The sequence below is a fragment of the Aphelocoma coerulescens genome, chromosome 24 (assembly GCF_041296385.1).
Source record: "Aphelocoma coerulescens isolate FSJ_1873_10779 chromosome 24, UR_Acoe_1.0, whole genome shotgun sequence".
Taxonomy (NCBI): Eukaryota; Metazoa; Chordata; class Aves; order Passeriformes; family Corvidae; genus Aphelocoma; species Aphelocoma coerulescens.
The window spans coordinates 5,577,386-5,596,265 of NC_091037.1; the positions used below are offsets into that span (position 1 = coordinate 5,577,386).

The 18,880-nt window shown below is 51.9% G+C and overlaps 2 protein-coding genes across 4 annotated transcripts; both read left to right on the forward strand.

The window, feature by feature from the left end:
- The first annotated feature begins 219 nt into the window (after nt 1–219).
- On the forward strand, nt 220–2,493 carry TIRAP (TIR domain containing adaptor protein). 2 transcript variants are annotated; one of them, XM_068994615.1, is made up of 5 exons: nt 220–239; nt 680–747; nt 971–1,025; nt 1,279–1,887; nt 2,026–2,493. In XM_068994615.1, the coding sequence occupies exons 3-5, from the start codon at nt 1,019–1,021 to the stop codon at nt 2,067–2,069; spliced, it is 660 nt and encodes a 219-aa protein (XP_068850716.1). In that variant the 5' UTR covers nt 220–239; nt 680–747; nt 971–1,018; the 3' UTR covers nt 2,070–2,493. The 2 variants fall into 2 exon arrangements, with proteins under 2 accessions (XP_068850716.1, XP_068850717.1); XM_068994616.1 differs by lacking the exons at nt 220–239; nt 680–747 and adding an exon at nt 748–780.
- Nucleotides 2,494–2,553: 60 nt separating this feature from the next.
- DCPS (decapping enzyme, scavenger) lies at nt 2,554–18,880 on the forward strand. 2 transcript variants are annotated; one of them, XM_068994613.1, is made up of 6 exons: nt 2,554–2,816; nt 3,905–4,073; nt 11,516–11,661; nt 14,231–14,344; nt 17,512–17,622; nt 18,421–18,880. In XM_068994613.1, the coding sequence occupies exons 1-6, from the start codon at nt 2,649–2,651 to the stop codon at nt 18,685–18,687; spliced, it is 975 nt and encodes a 324-aa protein (XP_068850714.1). In that variant the 5' UTR covers nt 2,554–2,648; the 3' UTR covers nt 18,688–18,880. The 2 variants fall into 2 exon arrangements, with proteins under 2 accessions (XP_068850714.1, XP_068850715.1); XM_068994614.1 differs by lacking the exon at nt 2,554–2,816 and adding an exon at nt 3,316–3,525.

An 18,880-nucleotide genomic window follows, 5' to 3' on the forward strand; every position in this document is an offset into this window, starting at 1 on the left:
GGCTGCCCCGTCCTCATTTCCACACCAGGGCAGCTTCGCTGGGAGCCGCTCCTGGATGTGGAAGCTGCCCGGATGGATCAGCCTCACCATTCACTGCAGATCCCATTAGACTCCAGAGTGAACACACTGCATTCCACCTGTCCTTTCCCACCTAGGTAATCCCGGAAGATCTTTCTTTGCCAAACCCAGGGGCTGATGCATCCCGTTCCCTGCTCCGGTGCCAGACTCCTGCATTCCAGGTAAGCATTTCCCAAACTTTGTCCACACTCATTGTTCCAGTCACGCTTGAGCTTTTGGCTGACGTCGGGCACTATGGTTTCTGTGGGCGTGCCGGGGTTTTGCTGGCACTTCCTGCAGTCCTGTGCTGTTTTTGAAGTAGGGGAAAGGCTTTAGCATGACTTGGGCTGTTTCATTTCGGAAGGGGTGATGCCAGCAGTGGAAAACAGCAGCTGTTTCCCATGCTGCTGCTCCTGGGTGTCCGCAGGAAGTGTCTGGGCTCCCTAAACCATGCTGGGAGCACAGTGCTGAGGCATGGGCTGGCGTGAGCTGGCAGGGAACAGACAGGAATGCCAGGGCAGGCAGCACCAAGGATTCACAGCTCATCACCCGAGCTGCCTTTGGTTTGCCAGCACCCAGTCCATCCCTGGTGATCCCAGCTGATTCCCACTTCTCTCCACAGGATCCTTTCCCCACTGATGGGAATGAGGGTTTCTCCTCCCCATTCTCTCTCGGCCTTGCTTGCTGCAGGTGTGTATCTCCAGTGGAGAGAGCCAGTAACAGGTAAATGTCCCTTCCCAGCACATTTTGGGAAGGCAGATGCGGAAAACTCTGCTGGGGGTGATTTTGAGGCTGTAAGAGAGCACCCCAGAGGTGCAGGTCCCTGGAATAGACCACGCTGAGCTCCTGGGGCTGAAACCTGCCATGAAGTTCTTGCTTTCAGTTTTATTTTATCCCTCTTTTCTGCTCTCAGGAGAGGTGTCCCGGGAGCAATTGGTGGCTGAGCAGCGTGCTGCCCACTATGGCTGGTGAGTCCTCTCCCTCATGGCATCCCCTCCCCAACAGAACATGAGGGTGCCCATGAGCTGCTCCTCACGATCCCACAGCATTCGGCTGTTGGTGGCACCTCAGGTTTTAGGGACCAGGGTGGTTTTGGGGGTCAAGGTGACATCCCACCCACCCCTTTCCATGTGGGGGCATCCTGCTGATCGAATGATGCTGTGCTTGGGAAGTCCAGGGGGTGCTGAACCCCCCAAAACTCACTGTGGCCTCATTCTGCAGGTTGGTTTAGGCAGCTCCTGCACAAGCCCAAGCCCAGCTCAGTGGAAAGCCTCAAGTCCAGCCACTCTGCTTCATCCTCACCTTCCTCCTCCTCCTCCTCATCCTCTGCCAAGAGCTCCAGCTCTTCCAGCATGAGCTTGGCCACCAGCTCCATCTCCCTGTCGCCTGTGTCAGCACCGGACATCAGCGCCTCGGACAGCCCCCGGTGGGACAAGAGCTATGACGTCTGCATCTGCCACAGTGAGGGGGACGTGGAGCTGGTGGAGGAGCTGGTGTCCTACCTGGAGGGCCAGCCTGAGAGCTTCCGTTGCTTCCTGCAGCTGCGGGATGCGGTGGCGGGCAGCGCGATGGTGACAGAGCTGTGTGACGCCGTGCAGAACAGCCACTGCTGGGTCATGCTCATAACCCCCGGCTTCCTGCAGGACCCCTGGTGCAGGTACCAGATGCACCAGGCCTTGGCTGAGGCTCCGATGGCCAACGGACGCACCATCCCAGTGCTGAAGGACGTGGATCGCAAGGATTATCCGAGGGAGCTGCGCAACATCTACTACATCTACATGGTGCTGAAGGAGAAAAGCTTCAGGCAGATCAGAGACACTGTTGTGCGCTGTGAGTATCCTGTGGGATGCTGATGAAATGTCACTCTCTTGGGGTGAGGACCATGGGAAGGCACCAGATTCCATACATTTATTTCAACAGTTGATTTTTAAATGGGTTGCTAATGGAGCTCATCTGCTGTCTCTGCAGACCTCCAGGATCTGTGCCAGAGCTCCACAAAAAGGATGGAGTAGTGCTGGGAGCAGGCAGATGCATCCCCGTGGGCATCATGCAGCTGTCGCCTTTGGATCTGGGCGTTGGCACGTCCCATTGGACCTCGAGGTCAAACCTGAGCTGCTCAGACCAGACCTGGGAGCCAAGGATGGGGAGTTCCCCACTTCCATGAGGGACAGTGGACCAAAGCCCGCCATGTCCCAGTGGCCAAAATCTCCTCAGCAGGGACAGGGACATCCACCACACAAACACTAAGGTCTGACATCGGGTGGGTCTCGGGGTCACCAGAGCTCCTTACTGTGCTGGCGTTCTCTGTCCTGAGAGCTCTGGGATCCCCACTAAGCTGACAAGGCACCTGCTGGGCTGTGGGCAGGACAAGATGAGGCAGGCAGTGACTTTGCACGGAATCGTTGCGAGTACGAAAATGCAGAAGTTTTAAATTTTGGTGGTTTTCCGTATTTTTGTTCTCAATCCCCGGCTGGGGCGGTTTGTGGGAAAAGGAGCGGCGGAGCTGCGCGACCTCCGAGCCGCCAGGGGGCGCGGTTCCCCAGCGCTCCCCGAGGCGCCGCGCGTGCGCAGTGCAAGGGCGGGCGCGAACCATGGCGGAGGCCCCGCAGCCGAAGAGGAAGCGGGAGGAGGAGGAGGAGAAAAATGGCGGGGCCGCCGCTCCAGGCGGGGCCAGCGCCGCCTTCACGCTGTCGGACCTGCGGGTGCGGCGCGTCCTGCGGGAGTCGGCGAGGGACAAAATCGTGTTCCTGCACGCGGAGGTACGGGTGGGGGGGGGGCGGTCGCGCCCGCCGCCATTTTCCGCCGCTGAGGGCTTGGCCCCGCCCCCGGCGGCGCGCTCCGGGCAAGCCACGCCCCCCGCCGCCGCGGGTCCCCGGTCACCCTCCGGTCATCCCGTCCCGGCAGGCTTTTCCAGCCTGGCGCTGCCCAAAGCAGGCCAAGGAGGCGGCTGGAGACTTTATTGCAACCCTCTTTCTTATTCGTATAATTTGGTGGTTTTGAATTCAAGCAAGCTGTTCGTGCTTGGTAGGTAGAGTGGCACTGGATTGCGAGCAGCACGCCGACTTTGGGACTGTAAAACAGCCATTACAGGAAAATTTGTAATAACTCTTGGGATTGTCTGTGCATGGCGTGGGAAGCATGCAGCTGCCTCTGCTCCTGTCTCCTGAAGATGTGCATCCTAGCAGGAGATGAGGATAGGGAAGTCCCAGGCTGCTTCTTTGGTCTCGAGGCAGGGGGTTGCTGCAGTAACTGAATTGGGCACGGGCCTCCTGCTCTGTCCTGTGAGCGTGACAGGGTTGGGAGCCCCAGGTGAGCCCTGTTGCTCTCCCCAGCTGGTGTGGTGAGGCCTCACCTGCGTCTTGTACAGACAGGAGTGATGTTGGGGGATGTTCCACACCCAGCACTGCCCAGAACCAGCACGCTGAGGTCATGGGATCGGGGGCTGTGGTTCCTTGGAGCAGGGCAGCAGTAAGTGCCTCCTGCCCCAGAACTTGCTCCTTGACTATGATGCAAATCCCTATGCCTTCCTCTGCCCTCTTTCTGGGAATGTCAGAGATTAAATTGGTGCTGTGGGTCAGCAGGAAACCTGGGAGCATCTGGGGAGGTGCACATGGACTGAGTCATTGCTCACATCCCCTGCTCCCCCAAAAACCACCTTTGTTCCTTGGTGGAGAGCAAATTCCTGCTGTACTTCCGGGCAATTGTGCGGTTTATTTTTGGATGGGTGTCTGGCCTGCAAAGCGGTTTCAGCACGAGAACCGGGGTGCTACGAGGTGTCTGCCATGATCCCTGACCTCTAGCACTCAGTGCTAGGTCTGTGTTTGCTGATGATCCATTCCTTTTCCAGAAGATTGGCCTCTCCGGAGAGGGCACAGATGCTGTAGTCATCCTGGAAAAGACTCCTTTCCAGGAGGAGAAGATCCCAGACCTGCTGAAGAAGCCCATGAACGCAGAGCTGCAGATGCACAATGACATTTACTGCACGTTCTACCTGAGCCCTCCCCCGGAGCTGAGTGGTGAGTGCCCTTAGCCCTGCTCAGGGATCCTGGGAGGGCAGCTGGGATGCCAGGATATGGTTCCTGCCCACTCCAGAGGGGAGGATGCAGTGAGATGAGCAAGTGCCACTGCCGGACCTGGCTGCACCACCCCGTTTGTGGTTTGGTGACAGCAGCACATCTGGTCCAGGTGGGGAGGTCAGTGGGTTGTTGCCACACTGAAGGCAATGTCTTATCCCAAGGCTCTCAATGCTGCCCTGTTTTATGCCCTTTTCCCATGCCATGGACATGTGGCTCAGCTGATGAGGCACTGAATGGCCATGGCTTGATGACCTTGGTGTGAAGGTGCAGAAAGGCTCAGGGGTGTGAGGGCTCTCTGGGTGTTTGTCAGTGCTCTTACCTGGGTAAGAGCTGTCTCCTTCCAGAATGTTTCTCTTGAAAACAGTCTGCAGGGCACATGCAGCTGCTTCTTATCCCAGGGTGGCATCTCATGGGCTTTTTTGTCACCTGCTAAGGACAGGCAGGTTGTGTTTGGGGGAGGATTTGAGTGCTGGGGCAGATGAGCCCCATCCCCCTGCTGATTTCACACATCTGTGTGTTATAAAACTCTGTTAACAACCAAGTATGACAAGGACAGATGGGCAGGTTGGGGAGCTGCAGTGGAAGGCTCTTGCCCTGCAGAGGGGACTCTGGTCCCAGTGGAAAGGTGTCCTGCCATGGTGGTGCTCTCCAGCTGCCACTGGAAAGCAGGGCTGGTCTTTGGGCCCTTCAGTTTAGTCACAGAGTCCCAGACTGTTTTGGGTTGGAAGGGACCCTAAAGCTCCTCTTGTCCCAACCCCCTGCCATGGGCAGGGACACCTTCCACTGTCCAAGGCTGCTCCAAGTGCCATCCACCCTGGCCTTGGACACTTCCAGGGATCCAGGGGCAGCCACAGCTTCTCTGGGCACCCTGTGCCAGGGCCTCCCCACCCTCACAGGGAACAGTTCCTTCCCAGTATCCCATCTAACCCTGCCCTTTGGCAGTGTGGAGCCATTCCTCCTTGTCCTGTCCCTCCAGACCCTTATGCCATGTCCCTCGTCATCTCTCTTGGAGGCCCTTTAGACACTGGAAGTGGCTCTGAGTTCTCTCCAGGCCCTTCTCTTCTCCAGGTGAACACCCCCAGCTCTCCCAGCCTGGCTCCAGAGCAGAGCTGCTCCAATGCTCAGCATCTCCATGGCCTCCTCTGACTTGCTCCAGTGGTGCCATGTTCTGCCTGTGCTGAGAACCTCAGAGCTGGAGGCAGCTCTGCAGGTGGGGGTCTCACCTGAGTGGAGCAGAACCACCTTCCACAATTAATTCCACATGAATGCTGGTGTATGTTTAAATTCTGGAAATGCAGTGATAAGTTTCATGTCAATGCTTCCATAAACACCACAGCAGCCAAACAGGTTTAATAGTCAAAATTAATCTGAGTGCCTTAAGTAAGATGTTGTTGCAGTCCCAAATTAAATTTGCAGGGTATTTGATGTGCCTTCCCAAAAATGCTCTTGTTTTAGCTCTGTTCCCAGGGTGTAGGAGGAAGTACTGTCTGGATTTGTCAGCTTGAGTTGTGCAAAACTCCTTTTCTCCTGTGAAGGACTTAAAATTAAAGGTTTTGTTGTTACAGTGAGTTTCAGTCTGAGGAAAACACTGGGCACAGGCATTGTTGGAAGACATTAAAGCTCCTGTTTCTTAGCTGGGAAAGCTCCTGCTTGGGCACCTGCGGTATTCCAGCCCGGCGGGAGTTGCAGTGATTCCCACGAGGTGGCATTGCAAGACTGAAATCCCCTGGGCTGTGCCCAGCTCAGCCGTGCCAGCCTTTGCCTTCCTTGCAGCACTTTGCTGCAGCGCTGTGTAACTCCACATTACTCTGAGAACAGAATTCCTTATTTTATTTAAGGCTTATGCCAGGTGCAAAACCCCTCCTGCATGTTTGAATGGGGAAGAAGCCTCTGGCTTTCTCCTGCCAAGCTTTATCTTTTTAATGACTTTTAAATCTGACTTTAAAAGGTAAGTTTTTGCTGCGATATTACCCAGTGGTGCATCTTTCTTTCCCACCTCTCTCCTTGGCACCCCTCATCTCGCTCTGGATGCTGAGCAGCCCCAAGCAGGAGATCAGGAGGGGGCTGTAGACCCTGGAGCTGCTGTCCAGGCTTCCCGAGTTGGAGTGGAGAGCAAGGAGGCTTCTTCTTTTGAAGCACTTAGCAGCAAATAGCTGTTCAGCGGGCACACTGCATGAGCTGCTGGGCTGGCACCAGGGGAAAAGCCGTGTGTGTCAGGAGAGGAAGGAAATTACCCTTTGGAGCTGAGTCACGGCCCAAGGACGTAATTGATACGAGGAATGCAGCTTAAAAACCTAAACAGGAGGAATTGCCTGTAAAGCTGCAGTTGGGGTTTGACCGATCTGGGATGTCGAGTGATAATGTGGAGACTCGGAGCCCTTGCACAGGGTCTTGTTGGCTCCTTGGTTGCAGGGTTGGAGTTAACAGGGTTTTATCTCCTGGTCCTTGCAAGTTTACACTTGGGTATAAGATACAGTAAAATATCTTGTAGAAAAGGCCAGACTTTGGCGTTAAGCAGTTCATGGAACAGTCCTGTGGTATGTGATGAAGGAATTCACCTGGGGGATTTCACAGCACGCTGGGCAGTTGAGCCCTGCCACTCTCAGCCTCTTGCTTTCTGACCTAAGACAGACCTTGAGACAGAGGAAGCGCTGACTGCGGGTGACTCGTGCTGATGTCGTGAGGAGCTGCCTCCAGAGCGTGTTTCTCAGTGCTGCCTCTGTGCTCCCCAGCCCATGGGGCTCTTCATTCAGCTGGAGTATCACAGCTGGAAGTGGACACTGCCTGCGCTCTTTCCCCACCTCCGCATTGAGGAGAGTCGGGTGCTGCTCCCTCTGCGCAGTCAAACCGGCACAGGCCCTGTGTGATGATGACTTGTTTGTGTGGTGACACAGGGAAAGGGAGGCCAAACAAAAGGGAAAGGGGGCCCAAAGCATGTTACTTGAGCAAATGACTCCGCTTTGACCTCGGAAAAGACATTTCACTGTGATGAGATTTTTAGATCTGGGAGCACACCGGAGTGAAGGCGACACCAGATGAGTCTTACTCATCTCATTGATTTTACTACACCTGTCAAGGCTAAAATGGGAAATAACTTTTGCAAACAAGCCAGTAATGGTCAGAGTTTCTCTGAAGGACAACCCAAACCCCTGGAGTAAGGAGAGGGGACTTTGTGAATTTGTGAGGAGTAGTGTGTCAGAGCTGATGTGACTGTGCTGCTACCAGAGGCAAGCATGTGCAACTTATTTTAAGGCCACTTTCTGGATGTTGTCTTGATTTAAGAGGCAGCTTCAGCCTAGATGTGAGAGGAATCTCCAGCCTTGGCTTTCCCCTGCAGGGAGGGCAAAGGCTGATTTTACAGAAAGGGAAACATCTTCCTTCTGCCAAAGGTTGGATTGCAAAAGGCAGATGGTTCAATATCCATGTTCCCTGATAACATCCAGTTCCTCACACCCATTTGCCAAGGAGAGCTTGATGTTTATGGCAAAAAGCAGCCTCTTCATGCCTGGCTGCTGTGGGACTGTGCTTCTCCAAAGCTGTGCTGGTGTGATTTAAGGGTTCTTATCAGTCCTCTAAGGAGTCTTTGCTCCTTGGCTGCAGGCTGAAGCTTATTAAAAACATCTTAAAACAAGCACAAAGGGAGAAGCTCTGGCTCCATGGCTCCAACATGGGGTGGAGAAATTGTGGGAAAAATGGGAGAATGTGGAAGGAAAGTTTTCAGTCATGCAGGAAGCAATCCATGTCTCAAAAAGAGTCTGGTTTCAGGCAGCGAGGAGCTGGAGAAACATGCAGGAGCTGCATGGTTCTTCTTCCTGCGTTTCCGTGCTCTGGCTGCCTCTGGGGTTTGCCCAGCCAAGAAAACTTCCTGCATTTACACTTAAATAAAAAGCTTGAGCCTGAAGCTGTGGGAGCGTGTGGGGTGGTTTGGAGGATGGTGGGGGGTGTCACTGTGCTTTGCTCTGTGTTTTGCAGGGGTGGTAAACTGCAACTTTCCTCTTTGCAGTCCCTGTTGCAGCTAAAGTCCGCTGAGCCCCCCAAGTCCTCTTGGGATGAGCCCCAGGGGCCAGGCAGCCTTGGCTGAGTCCCTGGCAGCATGCTTGGCTTGCCCTGGCATGTGCTGGCCTTGGAGACTGTGAGCTCTTGCAGGCTTTATCCTTTGCAGCTTTAATTCATTCACTAAAGAGAGCCCCAGCTGTCTGGGACAAAGCCATGGGCATACCTGGCTGGGGTTGGGTTGGAATCCGGTGTTCCCGTGTGACCCTTGTGCAGTTGTGGTCCTAAAACCAAACGAACTATTCATGCAGCAGGGGAGTTGTGTGTTAGTATATTTAATTATATATTTAGTTAGGGCTGTGTCCAAGGCACTGTCTTCCCCAGAGCAGGATGCAGCAGGAACAAGGCTTGCAGAGGGAAAGGAAACCTGCAAGAATGCAAATATTGACATATCTTTTGTTCCTCGGCCTTGGCACCTTCCTGCACCTGATGGTCAGGTGGATTAGGGAGGTTATAAACCAAAGCTCAGCTTCCTGCTAGCAAAGAGGAAAAAGCCACCCTGCCCAAAAGGAGAAATAGGTTGTGCCTGCCCTGTGTGCTTCTCCTGGCTCCCTGGCAGGGTTAAATCTGTCTAAAACAGTCTGGCAGTAGGTGTTAATGCTGCAGTGGGGTGGGAGAGGAGAGTGTGAGGCCTCTCCTCACTGATGTGCTGAGCTGGAGGGGGATTTTGGCAGAGCCTGGGGACAGTGCGGCACAGAAGGAGATGAGGCATCATTAGTGAGCTCAGAGTGTCCTTTCCTACATGCACGAGCTCTCTCTGCTCATGTTTTGTCCTCTCCTCCTGGAAACAGCAGCTTACAGCCCTTTTTCCCTTAAGTTCCTCAAATGGTGGTTTGATTTTTCTTGTGTCTTTGATTGTGTTTTCCTCTCTTGTTTTTAGCAGGAGAGGGGAGAAGTGTGTGTGTCTGGTCAATCTGAGCCTCCTTTTCTCCTGGGCACTTTCCCAGTACTGTGGTGCTTCCCCTCAAATGCCCCTTGTAGAGTGACCAGCCTGGACAGATGTTCTCTGCCTCCTGCTCATCCAGGTTCCTTTAGTTAAACCTCCTGGCTTTTTATAACCTCCAGTTAGTTGATGGTCAGTCCTGTCTTCCAGAACAAACCACAGATGCTCCGTGGTGGCCTCGGGCCGGCGTTCAGGAACAGCCTGGCTGCTGTGACTCACATGTGAGCAGAGACAATCCCTGATGCTTCTGCCAGCTTAGAAACCCACATCACGTGTCCAGCGGTTCCTTACCCCAGTTTCCAGGCCAGGGCAGGTTTTGGGTGCCCCACGGCCTACGTGCTGCTCTGGTGCACACGGACCCTGTCAGGAGCAGACTTGGAAACCGGAGTGTGGCCACGTGCCAGCGCTGGAAAGATTTCAGGGCGAGCCTGGTCTCGCTGTGGATGTTTCCTGCAGCCGAGCCCAGGCTCAGCTGTGACTTTGCATCCTGTGTGCGGCTCCTAAGGACTGTCAGGCTCTGAGCAGGTATCAAACAGCCTCTCTGGCTGCAGTGATTGATGCTAATTAGCATCACTGGGACATTTTGGGGTTGATGAGACCTTCAGAAGGGAAATAATCGTAAGTGAACCACAGCCTCTCCCCTGCCTCCTCTTCCAAACATCTGCTCAGCTGCAGCTGCACATGAAGGAGTTCTATGATCTCTCATTTAAAACACCCTGAGTTCTCTCCCCACCATGAGGAGCCACCCCCAAACTGGGGAGGTGCCAGGGAAGCCATTATGGGTCCCCTGCACCCCCACGCACTGTGGTTATCACCACCCAGCACTGAGGGGCTTCTGCTGCAGACCTTGCTCTATTTTTGGGATATAAAATCAAATTGTGGAAGTTTTAGCCTGAGGCTGGCTGTGGTATTTTATCTTTTGCCTTTTTTGTTTTCTCCCCAGTGCTTTGCTGATCTTTTTAAGTGAGGAGAGCTACAGCCTTGTCTTTTTTTCTTTGGTATTACATCATCCTGCTAGAAGTGCTAATTGAGTCCTGGAAAACAATCTTGTTTGAACATGTGTATGGTGGGAATCAGACCAGACTGCCCTTGTGGTTTGCATTTTCATATTTCATGTTACCAGCATTTTCCTGTGGATTTCATTAAGCTGGGTTTGGCATGGAATGAAAAGGCAGAGTCTCTCAGATTGTGCAGCGCTGACCTTAAAAAAAACAGAAAGTAGAAAACTTAAAAAGACTGAGACCATCCTAAATCCTGGCTCTGGGAACAAATAGGTGTTTGTATTCAGTGGCTAGCTAGCCTATATACAAGCTTAAGGCCTGAAGCACAACTTTGGTGCCCTGGTACTTGTGCAGCCCATGGTTTTCTGTGGCAGACCCTGGGCACAGCCTGCAGTGTTCGCAGTGCCCCGGCCACTTGCCTCAGTCTGGTCTGCCTGGGGTTTGCCCAGGCTTGTGGGGCTTTTCTCCTTCCTGCACTGATGTTCATAGCAGCTCTGTGTCAGCTGGGACGGCAGAGACACTCCTGTGCCCTTGGAGCACCTTGGAGTTGTGGCAGGCTCTGTATTGCACATCCAGTCTTGGCCAAAGACGGATGTTTCCCGAGTGTTTTAGCCCTGTGGGTAGGATTTACTGCTGCCGACATCAGAGCTGCTAGGTTGACAAGGTGAGCACTTGCATCCTGTTTAATGCCACAGAAATTGCACGTCAATGTTCTGATCTCGAGGCAAACAGAAAATGTTTTCTTTTTGCCAGGGTAAATGGTGAAATGCTTTTTGTGGGCATGGGGTTACTCAGCCCTCTTCTCTCGGCTCATCTTGAGCTGTGTTGACCTACCAGCTCACGTTGTTTGCTCTGGATCTGTCCCTGTGCCCTTGGCTTCTTTGCCTCACTTGGGGCTTGAGGCCAAGCACTCTGACTGAGCTCTGGGAAGGAGCTGCTCCTTGGAGTTCATCTGGGTTTGTGGCTGGACGATGTAGCTGGGTGCGTCCTGTGAGCTTTGGATTTAAGTATGAGAAAGATGTGTCCCTGTCCCTGGGGTCGTGTTTCTGTCCTGGTTGTTGACTGCACATGAACACTGCCCTGGGAGCCCCACCTCTGCCCCGATGTTGCTAATAGGCCTGAAAGAGCGAGTGTGGAAAAACTCAGACAGCAAACTCCTCCACCTGAGCTGGAAAGACAGGCCATGGCTGTGCCGTTGGCTTTTTCTTCCTCCAGAAAAGCAGCAGCAGCACGGGAGGTTAAAGCACTTGTTTGCTTTCCATGTCCATTCTCCCTCACCCTCTCTTCGAAACGTCTTAGTGTGGTTTTTTTTGGAAGGGCAGACATTTGTTGGGGACTGAAGGAAGCAATGTGGGTGGTAACTCAGCTGATGTGTTTGTTCCTAGAGATCAAAGCCACGGTGGTTTACCCTGCCACAGAGAAACACATCCAGAAATACCTCCGGCAGGAAGTGCACCTCATCCGTGAAACCTGGGAGGATTACAAGAACATAACCCTGCCCTTCATCCAGTCCCAGAGCTTCAGCATCCAGGTACGGGGTACCAGCCCCTCTCCTGCAGACACGGATGTCTTTGGTCTCCTCTGTCAAAACACTGTGCTGTCAGAAGTCTCCTCTGAAGCCCTGGCTGGAGAGTTGGGAGTGTTCTGCCCCATCTCCCTGCTGGTTGTGTTGTCAGCTCCACGGTGCTGTCCCCTTCTACTTGGTTGGCTGGGACATCCTTTTCCATCTTTGTAGAAAAACATTTGCCTTGGAGCTGTACTCCAAGATGCCTTTCCCAAGGTTTCTGGAGGAACTCTTGACTTTTTTTCTCCTGTCCAAGAGTGGCTTCCTGGGTGTTGGTGCTGTTCAGTGGGCTTCTTAGGAGTCTCTGGGTTGCTGTGGAAATGGAAAAGCACTGATTTCTGCATCACAACTCCTCCTGCCATGCCTCCTGCAGTTCAGCTCCTCAGTCCATATTCCATGTGGTGAAACTGTTGCTTTTTGTCCTACTTGCCCCAGGCAGCCCCAGAGTTTTCCTTGGTTTTATCCTTTTTTGACTGTTCCCCTCCCTTTCTCCTTTAGAGACCAAAGGAATACAAGTCTGTAGGGATTGAGTCATGCCAGCCTTTGCAGAAAGGGGTATAAACCAAATCCTGGGGCTGCTGAGGCTCTCCATTAAGAATAATTTCCCAAAATTAACCAGGAGCCTTGGATGCCCCCCTCTTCCCCCATCTTTCCTGCTGCCTTAAACTGCAGCATTTATTAGCTGGAGAAGGGCATGTGCATGTTTCCACCCGGTCACAGCCTGCATGGAATATTTTCTCTGTGCTTTTGCTCCCAAATCTCTTGAGTTTCCTGGTGTAGCAGCTGCCTTCAGGAATTGCAGGAGCTCTCACTCTGCCTCTTCCCCCAAATGCTTGTGAACTGATTTCAGTACATGGAAACATTCCTGGTGACCATCAGGAGCGTCTGCTGAGGAATCATGGTCAGCACGGTCAGTCCTTGACCTCTGGGATTAGATAGTGCTGTTCCTTGTCTTTATCCAACTGGTTTTGCCGAGTGGAAGGGGAAATGTGAAGGGTGACAGAAATACCAGGAGGCTACAGAGGCGTCTGTGTTTCCTGCTGGAGGATACAAAGTGTGGATGCTTTCAGGACAATGGTTTTATTGTGGTGCCAGTCCCTGGACATGTGTTCTGCTTGCTGGGCTTGTGCTGGGAGCAGCAGGAGCAGTCAGCCAAGGACCTGCCCATCACGAGGCAGCCTTGGGTTTAAAGCTCAGCTCATCTGATCAGCGAACTTACTTAGGGCACTGCTTGGCACTTGTGATCAGAGCAGGCATAAAAACCTCAGCAAAAGGCAAATGTCCATTTTTTGCTGAGCTTCCTGCTGAAGTTTCCCCCAAACCAGCACACAGGGTTACAGAGCAGAGTGAGCTTGTGCTGTGCTTTCCAGAATCACTTGAATAATCCAATCTCTAAGATGATGCTAAGAAGAAAAGATAGCAGTTTAAGCAAAAAATCCCAGACCAAGGGAAGAGAAGTTGTTTTTTCCCTCCAGATATATTCACATCAGTTGACAGTGATCCTAAGTGTTGATTAGATTAATTAAACTCTTGATGGATTTCCCCAGAAGTGTCTGGTGTGCACAGCACTGCCAGCCCAGCTCATTCAGTGTATTTGTGAAATTGGCTGCACCTTCCCTACCCACCTGGGGCAACCAGAATATTTCAGACCTATATTTGGTGGGGAAAATGATGTTTCCAAATATTTTCATCTTCCAGCTTTAGCAATTTCCTGCTGCCTTGTGTTACCTTCCAAGGACCTGGCTGAAGACTCCCTTGCCAGTCCAGTACTTAAGCTGGGCTTAACCCAGAGCATAACATGCATTTTGGAGGTGTAAAGAAGGATGCTGGAGCTGAGGCTGGGAGCCAGGGGAGAGCAAAGATGCTTTTCTCTGGTCTTACTCTGTCACTTACCCCTGGTGTCTGCCATTTCCATAACTCTTCTCTGAATGGTGCTTTGCCTTGCAGGAGGAGCACGGGGGGATAACCAGAGCAGGGATTACAGGCAGGCTGGAGGCTGGAACCTTAAGTATGGAAGAAGAAGAGTGGTGAGCTGTTTTCTAATCAGCCAGGGAGCCAAGAGACATGCATTGCCCAAATAAACACAGGCCTTTCCTATCCCTGCAGTGAGCTGCCAGCAGCCAGAGCCACATCCAACTCTGCTCCTTCCTCTTTGAATAAGGAACAAAATCAGCCAATTTCCCTTCCCAGACTTGGTTGTAAAGATTTTGCTGTAGCTTGGGAGGTAAAAAAGGTGTAAACAGCCCCATGGTATTGCAAGAGGAGTGTGCTGAGCCCCACAAGAGCTGGGTTTCACTGCTTTTTACTGAAAAAGCATTTATTATGATGCTCATCATATTCTGGAATTTGTTGGTTGTTGAAGTGTTTTATGGCCAATTAATTACAAATTATTTGATCATCTTAAAATAAAATTGGGGTTTTTTTATATATTCTAGTTGCAGAGAATGTGCAGTAATCCATGAGCTTGGGCTAAATGCATCTGAGATGTTGTTTTTTTATTCTCTGCTGATTTATAAATCACGTGTTTCTCTTTCAGTGGGTGTATAATATCCTGGAGAAGAAAGCCGAGGCTGATCGAATTGTCCATGAAAACCCAGATCCTTCCAGTGGCTTTGTTCTGGTTCCAGATTTAAAGTGGAATCAGAACCAGGTTGGTTTGCTCCTCTAATGCTGCCTGTCTGAAGGTAACCCAGAGGAAATGTCCACTTCCAGACTCCTAAGAGCACCTTGAGAGTCTTGAGTAGGTGCCTGTGTCCTTCTGTGCTCGCTGTTGTTAGTGGTGACGTTGCCAGGGCCTTTTGGCACGAGGTGATTGGGGATGCTGCAGACCCGGGCTGTTCCCTCTGAGATGCATTTATTAGGTTCACTTTCACTTTTCTGTATCAGCCCAAATGTTGTCAGGATGTGTTTGAACCGAAATCCTGCGTATTTGTTCTGCTGAACTTGTCTGGGTTGGTTTTTGTGGGTTTTTTTTTTGTTTTGTTTTTTTTTTTTTTTGCAAGCCTTGACTCGAGGTGCAAACCAGGCAGCTGTGTTGTCCTTTGGTTGCTGCAATTAATTCTCCTCCACAGTGTTAAACAGATGGTTTTTGGCTCAGGAGCAGCTGCTTTACCCTTTGTGGGAGTGGCCACTTGGTGAAAGTGATTTTTAAGACCAGGCTGTAGTCCTAAATTGAGAATTATTCCTTGGGCTCCGCCTCCCTTTCATGCTGTAAATTTGGGGAGGTGAAACTCCATAAACACACCCCTCTCTAGAAGCTGGTGGCATCAGAAAAAGTCCCCATTGTGTTTCTGATCCTCATATGCTTCTGCAGGGGGCATGTGGGGAGAGTTGCTGTATAATTAAGACTTAGAAATGGAAACTAAAACTTGAGAAAATGGGAACACAAGCCTGCTGGTGGGCAGCACCATCCTGTGTGTCTGTGCAGGAAGCAGCAGTTTGTGGTCCAGAGCCGAGTTGCCTCGACAGGGAGTCGCTGCAGGGTAGTCTCTGCTCCCCGTGAATTCCTTGCTACTCCAAAAATCCCCTGTCAAGTGGTGATGGTGTAACTAAGCTCAAATTTCCACTTGGTCACCAGAGGCACAACCTTCTTCCTGATGAGATTTTGCATGGGGATATGTGTCCAGCTTGCAGGATGTGCCCTCTTCACTGCCCTCCCAGTGGGGCAGTACTTAGGGATCCTAAAACATGCTGCATGTTGTCCCTTTCCTGGCTGTGAGCAAAGCCTCGGTGGAAATCCTCGAGTGCTGCAACCAAACTTTGCAGCTCACATCGGGATCGGGCTAAAATCGTAGATGGGCTACAATTTGTGCTTTGGCTTTCTCCAGAGACCTGCTGCATCCACATCTCCCAGCTGGCATGGTCAGGGGGTGCCTCAGTAGCAGGATTTGTTCTTTGGGGAGGTTTCCCCATGTTCCGGTCGGCTCTTGGAATGCTGAACAGGATCTTCTGGACTTCTCCACAACTGCTGGGCTGCTGTCTGCACCCCAGTCATGCCTGGAGCTATCTGGGCCCTTTGCACTGCTGATCTCCTTCGCAGGCAGGCGAGACAGCATCCCAGGAATGGTTGTCAGCTCTGCCTTTGAGCCAAGGAATTTCTTCTTGGCTGTGGGTGGCACTGAGCCAGAGCTGATCCCGACAGCCCCGGGGCTGCCCCGGTGCACCAGTTCCTTCTGCCACATCCCACCTGGCAGGCAAGGCTGCTGATGGAATCAGGGAAGCGAGATGCAGCTCCCAGCAGGACTCTCAGAGCCCTCCCTCAGCAGTCCTTTCAGCAGTGTGGCCTCGCACTCCTTTAGTCCCTGGCCCACAAATGCTGTGAATTCACCTGCAGGTTATTTCAGGCTAATGGATAGGGGGAGATTTTCTCTTTAGCACTGTGAAATCTGCCATCCTTCTGGATGCTGCTGCCCAACCTTGACAGTGGTTTGAGTTGGTTTCTTGGGGTGTTTTTTACTTTTTAAATTTTTTGGTGTGTGTTTTTTTTTCTTCCACAACTTTTGAGTTGGTTTCAAATCTGCAGGAGCCCTGAGGCATTGCCTGAAGCGATGCCTGGCATGACATCATTTCAGGCCTTTTTAGCAACAGGCTTATTTGTTTCAAACAGCAACATGCAGATGTTGTTCTAAGGAGAAGAGCTGTTTGCTTTTCCTCCCACCAGCCAGCCTGGAGCCAAAGAGCACAAGCTGATACACCGTCTTTTTCTGGAGCTGTGCATGGGAATCAAATGGAACCATGAGCTGGCTGGGTGCAGGAACAGCTCTGTGCTTCAAGAGACCTGTGAAGGGTCCTGAGAGCATCCTTTGACACAAGTATCAATTTCCACAGAGCTGCATTGGGTTTCTCACAGCCCTGGAGAGATCGGCTGGGTCTCAGTATATCCAAACCCTTTGCTTTCCTATGTTTATGTTAGAAAGTCACTAACTGAGCTGAAGGAGACTGGGATTTTTATCTTTTTAAAGTGTGATGACCCACAACTTTTTGTTTAACTTTGTGTTAAACATTATTAAACACTGTTAAACATTGAACATGCTGAGCGCTTCGGGGGAGGCCAAAAGTTTGTCTCACAGCTGCTCAAGGGACAAACTTTCACTGCCCTGGATTTGTACAGTGACCAGTTAGGTCTTGAAAATTGTTATTAGTAGAACTGGTGTGACTCAAAAGTGGCCAGCTGTTTGCACAGTGGAAAAGTAGAGAGCTTATCACTCTATCACTTATCACTGGGAAAAATTTTCAGTTTTGGCAGTTGTGGTTCACTGTAAATCCTCATCTGAGCATGCTGCAGGTCAACCATCATTGAGAAGCCTGTGGGGTGTGCATGGGGGGTGCTGGCAGACCCCAAGCTCCTGACTGGGGCTTCAGTGACCCCACATATCTGGGTGGGTGCCTGCACCTGGTCTCCAGCCTCAGTCACGCAGAGAAGGCATGTTTGAGGCGCTCAGGGGCGTGTGAAGGTGGAAGGGCAGCACTGAGCACGGTGCTCACAGTACCAGAGGGCTGGTGACTCCATCTGCCTCTAAAGCTGAGAAGGTATTTGTGATTCCACTGTTAATGGACTGGGATGAAGCTGTTCTGGTCATTTCTGGACAAAACCCAGTTTCTCCAGGAATGATGCTTTGAGGTGCAGTGGGATTGTGGGTGAGCACATCCCGTAGTGGGAAATTCAGCCCAGTGTGGGTGTTGAGGACAAGCATCCCTGTATGGCACAAGAATCCCTATATCAGCCTGGGAAGCTGTGAATGGTGTGTCAGGTCCAAAGTGCTGCTGCCTCCAAGTGCTCTTTCTGTGCCCCTTCATCCCCATCGTGTGTCTCTGCAGCTCGATGACCTGTACCTGATCGCCCTTGTGCATCGCCGGGAGATCAAGTCTCTGAGGGATCTCACGGCCGAGCACCTCCCGCTGCTGAGGAACGTCCTGCAGGAAGGGAAGGTGAGCGTGAGGCCGTTCCCACGCTGCTGCCCTGGCCAGGGAGAGCTCAGCTGCCTCTGCAAAGGCTCTCCCTGGGTTTTCTGGCACAGCATCTGCCTGGGGACCGCTCATCAGGAGATACTAAATCAAGAAACAGGGCTGTGTTGCCCTCTCTGGTTCCTGCTCTCCATCAGCACCTTCCCCAGATCATGCCACATCCAGGTGCTTTAGGGATGCTCCATACTTCCCGTGAGCACTGAGCTCCTCATATTAACAACCCCATCCCAACCCCTTGCCTGTTCTCACCGGCTGATGTGATTTTTCCACAGGGTGTGTTTGGGAGATGGATGTGCAATAGCTTCTCCTTCCTTCACTGCGTTAGAATTTGGAAAGTAATTGCACTGGGGAAAGTGGGAGATTAATTAGGAGATTAGCTGGGGGATTGCAGCGAGCGGAGCCGGCGTGCCGGAGTTCGCTGTTGCTGTTTATAGCTTTAATTACGCTGGCTGGTAACGGATCCCTGATACTTTTCCAATGAGTTGGAGTGATAAGGGTGAAAGGGAAAATGATATGGGTAGATAGGACATCCCATCATGGAGAGATAAAAGTGGGACAGCCGGGGGACTCGCTCTGTCCCTGCAGAGGCTGAAATGGAGGGTGGGGAAGAGCTCTGGCCTTCTAAACTTCCCCCTTTCTCTTGCTGTGAGGAAGCAGAAATCCCTTTTACCTTTCTCTGTGCCTTTCCTGCCATGCAGGGATGCTCTTTTCCATCCATTCCGAGGTTTTGCCAGTCCTTAGCTCTCCGTTTCCCCTCCACAGGAGGCCATAGCCAAGCGCTTCGGCGTGCCCGGCTCCCAGCTGCGGATCTACCTGCATTACCAGCCCTCCTACCACCACCTGCACGTGCATTTCACTGCCCTGGGCTACGATGCCCCGGGCAGCTCCGTGGAGAGAGCCCATCTGCTGGCTGATGTCATCGACAACCTGGCCATGGACTCCACGTACTACCAGAAACGGGCTCTGACCTTCCCCCTGCGGGCTGATGAACCCCTGTTTAAGAAATTCCAGGAGGCAGGGAAAGTGTGAGGAGGCAGAGGTGCTTTTGTATAATTTTTTTTTTTTTTTTCTAATAAATACCCATTTTTGGGCTTTTTTTCAAGGTTGTGTTCCTTTTACGTTTTTTTAACTCCGTTTTTGTACAAGATGGGGCTGATGATCCTTTGCTATGGAAACCGTGTTGTCTGTTCAAGTCCATTAAAAAAAACATGGATTGAATAAA